Genomic DNA, 12,133 nt, shown 5'->3' with positions numbered 1-12,133 from the left:
AGTATTTCAATATCACTTATACAATAAGAGTACAAGTATTTGATTTATTTATTTATTTGATTTTGAAATTGTTGTACAAGTATTTGATTTATTTATTTATTTGATTTTGAAATGGTTGGAATAATTGTTATACTAATGTGAGAACTGATTTATACAATAAAAGTATACTGATTTGATTTATTTATTTATTTGATTGGAGAATTAATTTATACAATAAAAGTATATTTATTTGATTTATTTATTTATTTGATTTTGAAATTGTTGGAGTAATTATTACACTAATATTATTGAGAATTAGTTTTGTAGATTAATCACTATTTTGGGAACATAAGATTAATTGCTCGCTCAAGATAATGTTCAGGATTTGGAAGTTTTTTTTTTTTTTTTCAAAGAAAAAAGGCTTTATATATTATATGAAGTATATAAAAGCAGAATAATATATTCTTTCTCTGATTGAGCAGGAACAGAGATATGATCCCAAATGTATATAAGAACAAAAAAACCTATATCTGAAGAACTAATTGACTCAGCATTTGATTCTGATAAATTCTGATATCAAAAACTCCAAAGAGAAAACGACAGCCATGCATTTTCTTTACAAATCTGGAAGAGCAAAATCAGATATCTGATAATGGACATCATCAGATACAATGTCGAGGATTTGGAAGTTTAGTAAAGCATTATAGTTTTAATGGAAACCCTGAACATGGTATCATGAGTCTTGACTGAAGTTTGATTTCTTATCTGCATCTGAGGGTTTGATTTCCTAGTTGCATTTGAGGGAGATGTTGAATAATTGTCATAACCACTTTATTGGGAATCAATCACATGAATTAACCATCACTCTAAAATCCATCCAAAAACCACTAAAAAAATTAACAATTAGTTGAATTAGAGGGAATGTTGAAATAATTTCTATAATGACTTTATTGGGAATCAATCACATAAATTAATCACCACTCTAAAATCCACCCAAAAAGAACTAAAAAATAACAATTAGTTGCATTTGAGGAAATGTTGAAATAATTGCCATAATCACTTTATTGGGAATCAATCCCATAAATTAACAAGCACTTTAAAACGCACAAAAAAACCACTTAGAAAAACATAACAGTAATAGTTTGGAATGGTAATACTTTACTTTGGAATGGTAATACTTTAGAAGTGGGTTTTGATATAATAAAAACCTCCACATAAATTTCGAACAAAACTTGTATTGAACTTTCTTAGTCTCGAAAACTGTAACAGTTCTTTACGGATTTTGAAATTGGTTCAACTGTAAGAAGTCTTATAGCTTTAATCTCTGGACCAGCATATAAGACCCCAACTCTTATAGGGAATTGTACTCTTGAATAATATTTGCCAATTGTGTAAAACTTAAAACCTAACGATTTCAAACACGTAAGTAGTCACTATTCTGAAGTTTTCCATAGGATTTCCTCATATTGTAAACAGGCGCTACCAAATGTATGATATACTCAAACTCCGATGGTATCTCATGCCGCTTTTGGCCGATTTAGTCGACTAAACATCCCAATATAGTATAGGACATACTTTTCAACATAATTTTTGTTTTTCGTCAGCCTTATTTCGCAGTGTAGTAGTGTAGTAATGGGTAAATGTAAATTGTGAGATTCAAAATCTAAATACAATTATTAGTCTTTGTTATTTGGCAATGGTATGGCACTATAGTAATCGATTGGCGATGTTAAACCATTAAATCACCTGTTTGTTATTAGTCGGGATGACTTATAAACCAAGTTTTCCGGCGCATATCCTTTTACCATCTTATTTGGCCTCTTCCAAAGGGGAAGAGGCTATACCCATGATATTTTTCCTATTCTTCATAGGATATTCCATGTATTTCGTTGACATTTTCTATCAGGAAACTATTGCTAGCATTAGTCCATAAATATTAAATGTTATTTTATAATCTGAGAACATGACTATAGAACCAAAACAGAGATAGAACCAGAACAGAGACAGATGGCGTAGAACAAGGATAGATAGTGTTGTGCATGTGATGGCGTAGAACAGAGACAGATGGCGTTCTGCATGTGAGATGGTGTCCGCTACAATGGGATCGCTCTGTCCTATATTTGCATTGGGGTTGCTCTGTCCTGTATTTTCAATGCAGAATTTGCCTCTTCGGTTTTTCTTGCCATTCACTAGGCCCTCTGGTCAATTTTCTCCTGAATCTTGTCGGCGGGAGTGGGGCAAGTTGTTCAGCTATTCACCAGGTTCATGTTCCACCCACAGAATGGAAATGACGTGAAGAAAACGCTTCAACTGAACTACTAGTAGTAGCGATCTTCCTACCATATTCTCGTATAGAATGACCAAGGTAGATCAGTATCACCCTGCCTACATACCTATTTATTTGTTGTAGCAATATTACTTATGTAACGTACATACCTTTTTATTTGATGTAGCAATATTATTTATGTAACGTGTAAGGCTAGCCTATTTGATGTCGCTGCAGAAGGGCTGGTGGTAACCTGACGCCCTTAGGGATGCTTGTGACAGCTAGCCTGTGGGTAGGTGTTGATGGCTGAAATGTCCCCGTGTAGGTCGGTCTACACACTGATGGAGGCGGGAGTTGTCTTCTGCGGAGGGAGGCAGGAGATTCATAAGCTTCAACTAAAGGGAGGTAAACTCACAGAGACCACTACTCCTCCTCCCCCTTTTCACTGTTGATTCACCAACCAGCCCGGGGTTGTATTACTGTCAATGTCCTTACGTCTATGTATACAGTTGTTTATGAAGGAAACATGAAACTCATAACTGTTGGAATTTCTGGTTATTCCAAACAGAATACAGTGGAAAAATCCTCTGTTTCCACTGTTCAGAATTTTCTGATAAATTCCGAAACAACAAAAATATGAACAGAGAGCAATACTCTGTTTTCTGATAATTCAAAAACACAAAACCGAGCATAAAATAATACTCTACTTTGCCTCAGGATCACAAACTGATCAAAATAACATTCTGGTTTTGACACAGGAAAATACTCTGTTTTTAACTCAGAAAAACAGAAAAATTCGTTTGCTGGAAACGGTGTTTCAGCAACACAGTTTTTTTTTTTTTTTCAGTTGCTGAAACAGGTGTTTCAGCAACGCTGATCGTCGTGTTTCAGCAACGTAAACTTTTGACGTCAAGTAATTTTTGAGTTACGAGGTGTTTCAGCAACTAAGAAAATTTTGACGAAATAACTTTTGGTGAAACAGAAACGCACAGAAAGGAATTTCTATTTATGAAAGTAAACTAACTGATAAAACTAAGTCTTCCTCACATAGAGGGATTTCCACAACTGCTGTTATAAAACATCTTCCTCTTAACAGAGGGATTTACAATCTATGCTAAAGAGCATCTTCCTCTCAACAGAGGGATTCACCAAACTATGCTGAAAAGCATCTTCCTCTTGACAGAGGGATTACATCAGGAACGCTTCAGTTCCACACAACAACTATCTCATAAAATTTCAGCACTGCTGTGCAAAATGGCTTCATTCATGTGAGCTCATGCTGCTGCACATTCTTTCTTAAAAACACAGAAATTACATTCCAGCGCTGCTGCGCTATATTGCTAAACTCTTAACACTGCTGTGTGCTGCGGTTCCATATTCACTAACAGAAAACTATACTCACGCTGCTGCGTGCTCTCCTCTGCTCTCTATCTTTCTCTGTCTTCTACACTGCTGTGTCTACACATATATATAGTGCAGGAAGCGGTCATAACTTATCCATCAACCGCCTCAACTCTCTGACAGAGACTCTGCTGCAATCTGCCGCTCATAATGAACAAATCTGATCTTTTGCTGTATTTCTTGAGTCGGTTGTGCTGAAACCCAAGACTGATAAGTGTTGCGGCTGGTACTTTCCTTCTCGGCCATGCTTCTTCTTTAATGCTGTTTGGTGAGCTGTTATGGCGCAGAGCCCAGATCTGATCTTCCTCCTCCTTTGGGAACACAAACAAGCAAACGGTGAAAAGACACTTATGGCGGTGGCGTGAATAAGCCGACTCCTTTGTAAGTCCTCTATTGCGGCTCGCTGCTGCTGCACGGCAGTTGGAATTAATATTCCAACACTCCCCTTTAATTTCAACTGCCGGGTTATCAGTCATACCCAGACACTTCATCAAAAATTCGAAACTTTTCTGATCCAACGGTTTGGTCAGAATATCAGCAACGTGCTCCTTCTCTGCTCTCATGGGAGATTTAATTTCATATCTCTCCCCTTTAGGAAGATCCATCTGATATAGTTCTACCAGGGTCTTCATCAGATCTTCAATCTCTTCCTCCGTCATATTGACAAGGGTTTTGGCAGTGAAACCCATCTCAGCGATCTTGGCAAGAGTTACATTTCGAACTCTGTACCTTTTAAACAGATCTTCAAGGAACTTCAATTCCTTTCTCCCATTCATGGGTTTTGTCCATTTCCTATCTTGAACTCCATCTTCAAAATAAACAGGGTCATCAACATGACTAGATAAAGAAAACAAAGAATTCATACCTTCATTTGTTGCTTCTTGTGGTGTGCTTGGAGAAGCACATTCATTTTTGCTCAAGGGTGCGACTTGGTGCCCTTGTGTTGGCACCGCTATTTGGGGATGTACTTCAACCATCTCCTCATCACCTTCATCACGAGACAAACAGATTTTATCATTCACTGTTTTCTCTAAGCTTTTATCACAAGCTTCCTCCTCAATGAACTGAGGTTTTACTGTCTTCACTTTCTCCATGCCTTGATAGGCTGTCTTGAGAGTTTGCCATGCTTCTCTGGATGTCTTGGCTGCTGCTATCCTTGGAAACACACTTTCATTCACTGCTCGATACAAGAAGTAGAGGGCCAAAGCATCCTTCTTCTTATAGTTCTTCAATAGCTCATTTTCTGTTTCATCTTCATTTGCTGGTTTTTCAAAACCATCTTCAACAAATTCCCATAAATCTTCTGAGAAAAGAAAAGCTCTCATAACTATTTCCCAATAGTCATAGTTTTTCCCATTAAGTAGTGGGAGCTGAGTATTAAAAATACCCACGCATGTGCTAACGCTGGCCATTCCTTGCACTTTAAATTATGCTTCAAATACTTGACTATATTTGAAAAATCACTGTCTATCTTCAACAGTAACACTGAAAAAATTCTTGAGAAATACCTTAGATTCTTTCTTGGCTGAGTCTTCACACTGCTGGAGAAGTTGCTGCTGCAAGAAATCTTCCTTCAGCTTCTTTGACACTTCAAAGAGCCTGGACTAGCTCTGATACCATGTTGGAATTTCTGGTTATTCCAAACAGAATACAGTGGAAAAATCCTCTGTTTCCACTGTTCAGAATTTTCTGATAAATTCCGAAACAACAAAAATATGAACAGAGAGCAATACTCTGTTTTCTGATAATTCAAAAACACAAAACCGAGCATAAAATAATACTCTGCTTTGCCTCAGGATCACAAACTGATCAAAATAACATTCTGGTTTTGACACAGGAAAATACTCTGTTTTTAACTCAGAAAAACAGAAAAATTCGTTTGCTGGAAACGGTGTTTCAGCAACACAGTTTTTTTCAGTTGCTGAAACAGGTGTTTCAGCAACGCTGATCGTCGTGTTTCAGCAACGTAAACTTTTGACGTCAAGTAATTTTTGAGTTACGAGGTGTTTCAGCAACTAAGAAAATTTTGACGAAATAACTTTTGGTGAAACAGAAACGCACAGAAAGGAATTTCTATTTATGAAAGTAAACTAACTGATAAAACTAAGTCTTCCTCACATAGAGGGATTTCCACAACTGCTGTTATAAAACATCTTCCTCTTAACAGAGGGATTTACAATCTATGCTAAAGAGCATCTTCCTCTCAACAGAGGGATTCACCAAACTATGCTGAAAAGCATCTTCCTCTTGACAGAGGGATTACATCAGGAACGCTTCAGTTCCACACAACAACTATTTCATAAAATTTCAGCACTGCTGTGCAAAATGGCTTCATTCATGTGAGCTCATGTTGCTGCACATTCTTTCTTAAAAACACAGAAATTACATTCCAGCGCTGCTGCGCTATATTGCTAAACTCTTAACACTGCTGTGTGCTGCGGTTCCATATTCACTAACAGAAAACTATACTCACGCTACTGCGTGCTCTCCTCTGCTCTCTATCTTTCTCTGTCTTCTACACTGCTGTGTCTACACATATATATAGTGCAGGAAGCGGTCATAACTTATCCATCAACCGCCTCAACTCTCTGACAGAGACTCTGCTGCAATCTGCCGCTCATAATGAACAAATCTGATCTTTTGCTGTATTTCTTGAGTCGGTTGTGCTGAAACTCAAGACTGATAAATGCTGTTTGGTGAGCTGTTATGGCGCAGAGCCCAGATCTGATCTTCCTCCTCCTTTGGGAACACAAACAAGCAAACGGTGAAAAGACACTTATGGCGGTGGCGTGAATAAACCGACTCCTTTGTAAGTCCTCTATTGCGGCTCGCTGCTGCTGCACGGCAGTTGGAATTAATATTCCAACAATAACGCACATAGAATCACCTCACCTTCTAACCAGGCTCCTGGGATGGGGTCCATGATGCTGGCTTTGAGTTGGTTACTTGCCTCATTTGTTACTTGTTGGCTAGTTCAATAAACTGGCTGGATGCTTGAATCACCTCGGCTTGCCACTTGCTACCTCCTTCTTCGCCACACCAGCAACGTGAACAACATAGGCCCTCCTCATTTGTGTAGAAAATGGCTCATATCCATTCACAACTCTAGCAGCATCTCATGGCTCACATCCATTTACAATTCGCAGCAGCTCTAGCAGCATCTCAGGCACCTTATAAATCACTTTAGGATTGCCATTGCATCCTAGTGCTTCAAAGGCCAGCAGCATCATAAGCTCAGCCAATTCATGAGAATACGTCTGTGTGGTAGCTTCTTTCTTCGGCGATGATCATTCCTGGGGCAATTAGGAGTGCTCAATAAACAAAAAGAAGACATCAATACCAGAATGGATGCACACTCATAAAACCAAATTTCAATTACCACATGAGCTTCCAAGAGTTGCTGGCTATGAAAGCATATTCGAGAGAGATAAGGGATTGCCCCGTTAGGTAGTTTTTTTGCTGTTGGCATTTAACGTAATAAGGTAGGTTGGCATTTATTGTAATAAGGCATTTGGTATGCATGCAAGTTGGCGTTTAGCATGAGAGATACATGGTTGTGTTTCTCATGACAAAATAAATCATGTGGGTGCCGCTACGCTTCTCGATGTACTTCCTTCTTGCTTTGACACTAGCACAAAACGGTGGGACCCCCATTTCTAACTTGGCATGGGTGCCGCTACACTTCTCGACGTACTTCCTTCTTGCTTTGACACTAGCACAGAACGGTGGGACCCCCATTTGTGACTTGGCATCTCTTCCTTACTTCCGGTGGGACCCCCATTTGTGACTTGGCATCTCTTCCTTACTTCCGGTGGGACCCCCATTTGTGACTTGGCATCTCTTCCTTACTTCCTTCTTGCTTTGACACTAGCACAGAACGGTGGGACCCCATTTGTGACTTGGCATCTCTTCCTTGTTGCTTTGACACTAGCACAAAATGGTTGGACCCCCATTTGTGACTTGGCGTCTTTGACCTGGCTAGATTCAAGAAGTGGCATGAACTTTGCACAAATTTCTATCTCTGATATGCAACGCTACTTAACAATTGTGGCTAGATTCAAGAAGTGGCATGAACTTTGCACAAATTTCTATCTCTGATATGCAACGCTACTTAACAATTTGGGCCATATCGGTGCTTGTTTAGTTTTGATATTTGGTTTTTAACTTAATGTCCTATATCTAAAATCTTAGTAGTTAAATTATAATTTTTGTTTGTCTTAATGAATGTGGGTTAAACACACATTTGCAAATTTTATGTACATATTTATCTCTTGGCAGAATCTCTGTGAAGGAATATTTGCAAAGTTTATGTACATATTTATCTCTTGGCAGCATTTATGGGGAGGAACATTTGCAAAGTTTAATCTATGTATATATTTATCTCTTGGCAGCATCTCTGTGAAGGAATATTTGGAAAGTTTATGTACATATTTATCTCTTGGCAGCATTTCTGTGAAAGAACATTTGCAAATTTTATGTACGTATTTATCTCTTGGCAGCATTTCGGTGAAGGAATTTGTTTGGATTGCCCCCATTCAAGTCATGGTTGCTAACTGGTAGTTGAGTCACAATGGTCCGGATATTCAGAGTTTGCCATTCGTCGTGAGGTATAGCAACAGAGAAGCAGGTAGGTTCTCCTGGTTCGACGCTTGCTTGGGCAGGATAGGAACCGAGGAGGGCTAGTCTAAACGCGATAGCTGGGAGCGGCGGTCCCATAGACTACTGGAAACATCTGCCGAGAGGGGTGCACATCACACAATAAACTGAAATCCATTTTACTTGTTTCAGCGCCCGACCTTTCACTTTAACCCCGTTGTGCTTAGTTTCAACAATTAAACCCCTGCCAGGAGAGCGAATCGCCTGTTTACTACCCAATAGAAGCAACAGAGCAAGCAGCATGAACATCTATACCAGCTATAAATTCCTTCGGCATAGGGCAGGGACTAGCTGCCGCGCAGCCCCTCTGGTTTAATTTAACAAAAAAACATATCTAAATTCCTAATAATATTGAAACTAACTAACCAAAGCAGAGAGACTCTTTGATTGAGAAATATTCAGCATTTGTAGTTTCCGTAAACTCCGATGTTCTGTTACCTACATTGATCAGGGATTCTGCAGTCACTATCACATTCAATCGGGCATTCTTCAGGCCTGCAACTTGTTGCAGGCTGGAAGTCTTTATGGTTCTCTTTAGGCTTGCAGTTTATTGAGGACTGGCAGCACGTTTCATGGCTCTGTTTGAGGGCCGCAATTGATGCTTCATGCTGAGGGTGGGGACCGCTACTAACCCTAATCGAACTCCTGATCAATTCAGCGTCAGTTCAGCTTAGAAGTCGGACAATCAATCCAGTACTGGGAAACTGAAGGCGGTTTTACTCTGAACATAAAGCGACGAGGGGCTAGCTTAATAAATATTGTAGAAATGTAGTGATTCGTTTTAATAGGGAAATATCATGGCGAAATTTATAAAAGAAGTACATAGTAATTTAAAAAGGCCACGAACAATTACTCTAATTTAAAACGGTCAAAGACTGGAAATTTTATATATGTCTATGCAATCTTCACTGGAACAATTACTCTATATACTCTTAACAATCCTATTGGTCAAGTCGAGATATTTGGAAAGGCATCCAATCCTGCTATTCAAGTAGACACCTTTGCAATGACATCCACTCCGGCTATTTATTTTTCAATTCTGAATTTTGACTGTAGATTACATGCTATGTAAACTGTCATCATAATATTTCCTTGGATAAACCTTTCCGAAATGAACCATCTGATTTGCAGAGAAATCACGTCACTGGTGTCAGTTACATACTGCTTAAATGAGAAAATGGCAAATTTGAATTCGTTGAGAACACGTACTGGAAGGGAAGTATCAATTTCTATTTAAACTAATGGAATCTGAAACGGAGATGGGGTAGAGAGAAGAGCAAAAGGAGTAGCTATACGTTGGGTAAAAAAGCAGTCCATCGGCAACTTGGGCAGCTCTAACTGTGGTGGCCGCTTACGAGCTTTTGGGGTCTTCAATACCGTTGTATCTTCAAAAAACATAAACGGTTCCAGGCAGTCAAACAGATTAGATTCATTGTTCGTTGTACTTACAGAAAAAGAACACATTCCGTCCTCATTCTTATGAGGTAATGAGGAAATTGTGGTCTGTGTCATTGGATTTGATAATTGGCAGCTGCCATTAAGGGTGTCTGAATGAGACTTCTCTAGATATTCGTCACCAAGTGAATGAACCCGTTCTTCTTTCTCAAGGTGATCACTCTTTGCTCGTTCTTCAATCGACTTATGAGAAGCAGCCTTTCTGTATATCCGACATAACACCATATCCATTTTCTTCTGCACATGCCAATCCATTTAATTCCATTAGTATCTCTGCAGTGAGAGAAACCAGGCACTCTCCCACCGTGGCTGTAGAGCACCTTGCTTCTAAACAAATCAATGGCGTAGGATTTATCAAAGGCTCTTAAATAGTATTGGTCGGTGCAAATAGGTAACTTTCATTTTTCACTGTGCTCTTAGTGCTTATAGATCTGGCAAACATAAAGGCAGCTGAATGGAAAACATTAACAAACCTACCCTGGGGGTCGACGAACTGAAATCTAACAAACCGTATTCGTTCATGATCCAGTCGGTCTTCTCTCCACGAGGGCCTTTTCCTTTGTAAAACACAAGTGTTTTCTTCAGACCGATGCAGTGAAGCAGCTTGTTGCGGACTGCTCTGTCTGAACCGGTGGCCTTCCAGAAACCCGATGCCGTCAGTCTATTATTCCGTGGGCACGCCTTCTCCTGGTTTCTTGGAACAAAGAAGAACCATTGTGTCAACCCAACATCATAATCCAAGCCTGCAAGAGTACGAATTCATCAATTAGACTGTGAGAGACCTTTTAAAATTCAAAACACTGAAAAACCAGAATGTTGACTGTACCTGGTAACTCCCACGGATCATACTGATACAGGTCCAACGTAGGTATGATCTTATCAAAGCTCACTGGGTAGCTGCCTTGAACCCTTTTCTTCAAATAGAAGTCCAGCAGCTCCTCTTCTGTTGGATAGAATCTGAAACCTGGAAGGTCCCTTAACTCTGCCCCTACTACCCCAGCATAGATTTTCTGCAGCAGGGCCATCTGATCTATTTTTGGATGAACCTTTTAGACAAGTATCTCAGCATGATCTCCATATCCATAAATATATAGAGGCAAATCTTGATCGTTGGAAGTTTCCTGGACTGTAGGTGAAAAAATACTTCAACGATTTTCTGACGAAGACGGACTGATTATTTAGGACAAAATGGGGAGACAACATCATGATGGTCCACACGTTAAAGTTTATACGACCGACCCAAGAAACGTGTCTTCTGAAATTTTCCTTCACGGCTTGTATGGTATGGCTTAGAATGAAGCCTGCGAGAGCGGCTTAGAATCGAACCTATGCTATATTTGGCAAACATCCATACCTATATGGATAATTTCTATACCATAGTGTATGTGGTTAGTTTTGATTGGTCTACAGTCCTATTTTTCTACCGCCAGACCACACCACAGCTCCGGGCTCGCTTCTTCCCCCACTGCTCGTATACTGTGGCTTAGAATCAAACCTCCGCTATATTTGACAAACGTCCAACCCATATGGCTAATTTCTGTACCTACATTGTATGTGAGTTAATTTTCATTGGTCTGCGGTTTTATTTTTCTACCGCCAGACCACTCAACAGCTCCAGATTTAAGATTATGCCACAGCTGATTTTTTTTTCTTTCAGCTCGCTTCTTCCGCGTAGTGATAGTCCTGACAGGACAATTTCGTTTTCTTATCCAGGAAATTTTCAAGTCGCGCTTTGCGTCTTTGTAGTACATGTCTTGCTTCGTTTTTTAAATCATGGAAATTTCGATGAAATTGCATGTCTATGGAAAGCACATGACAATCATGGCCATAGTGTATTCATTAAGTCATACAGAGCGCCGAGTTAAATTTCGAGGAGGTTGAATTATATCTTTGGATTCCATGGAAAAATTAAATTCTAATAATGCGAAAGTATATATGCATTGGATAATAAAGCAAATAGTTTAATTATTAAAATCGGAATTTTCGTGGTGAGATAAAAACTTCGAACATTCATCAATTCTCAGCAGACTCAACTGAGTGGAATATGTGCTTCATTTTGTTAGTTGAATCGTGGGAATTGTGAGAAGAAGAATACCGGTGCCAAGTCATAACGAAATTGTATGCCAGAAAAAGCGAAGGCTTGCGGAAGGCATATATTTCTCGTGGAATTTTAATTAAAACATGAGCTCCAGGAGAATCACCAAGAATCACCAAAATTATGGATTTTTATTGGATTGAACTTATGGATAACATTATTTTAATATTTTTATTTTAAACTAAGAAAATATATATTATTATTTTCTTTCTCATAATAATTATTATTTTTAAAATAATGATAAAGAAAAAAATGTTTTAATAATAAAATAAACTAATTTT

The 12,133-nt window shown here is 38.8% G+C and overlaps 1 protein-coding gene across 1 annotated transcript; it reads right to left on the bottom strand.

The window, feature by feature from the left end:
* Positions 1 to 9,249: 9,249 nt before the first annotated feature.
* On the bottom strand, positions 9,250 to 11,190 carry LOC149217878 (NAC domain-containing protein 22-like). The gene is made up of 3 exons (XM_089391443.1): positions 10,584 to 11,190; positions 10,235 to 10,500; positions 9,250 to 9,994 (listed from the first exon to the last, which is right to left on the bottom strand). The coding sequence occupies exons 1-3, from the start codon at positions 10,780 to 10,782 to the stop codon at positions 9,536 to 9,538; spliced, it is 924 nt and encodes a 307-aa protein (XP_089247569.1). The 5' UTR covers positions 10,783 to 11,190; the 3' UTR covers positions 9,250 to 9,535.
* Positions 11,191 to 12,133: the final 943 nt, after the last annotated feature.

The sequence above is a fragment of the Pinus tabuliformis genome, chromosome 1_1, assembly GCF_031772625.1.
Source record: "Pinus tabuliformis cultivar Carrire ecotype Pingquan chromosome 1_1, CPIR1, whole genome shotgun sequence".
Lineage (NCBI taxonomy): Eukaryota > Viridiplantae > Streptophyta > Pinopsida > Pinales > Pinaceae > Pinus > Pinus tabuliformis.
The sequence above is the reverse complement of the archived record's forward strand: the minus strand, read 5'-3'. Positions and strand labels throughout refer to the sequence as shown.

What these genes read in the sequence shown, in the direction of transcription:
- LOC149217878 (XM_089391443.1), bottom strand. Translation starts at nt 10,782, where the DNA reads ATGGCCCTGCTGCAGAAAATCTATGCTGGGGTAGTAGGGGCAGAGTTA. An exon ending in TGATCCGTGGGAGTTACCAG is followed by an intron (nt 10,501 to 10,583) that starts GTACAGTCAACA and finishes GTACTCTTGCAG; the next exon opens with GCTTGGATTATGATGTTGGG. An exon ending in TCAGTTCGTCGACCCCCAGG is followed by an intron (nt 9,995 to 10,234) that starts GTAGGTTTGTTA and finishes TGGCATGTGCAG; the next exon opens with AAGAAAATGGATATGGTGTT.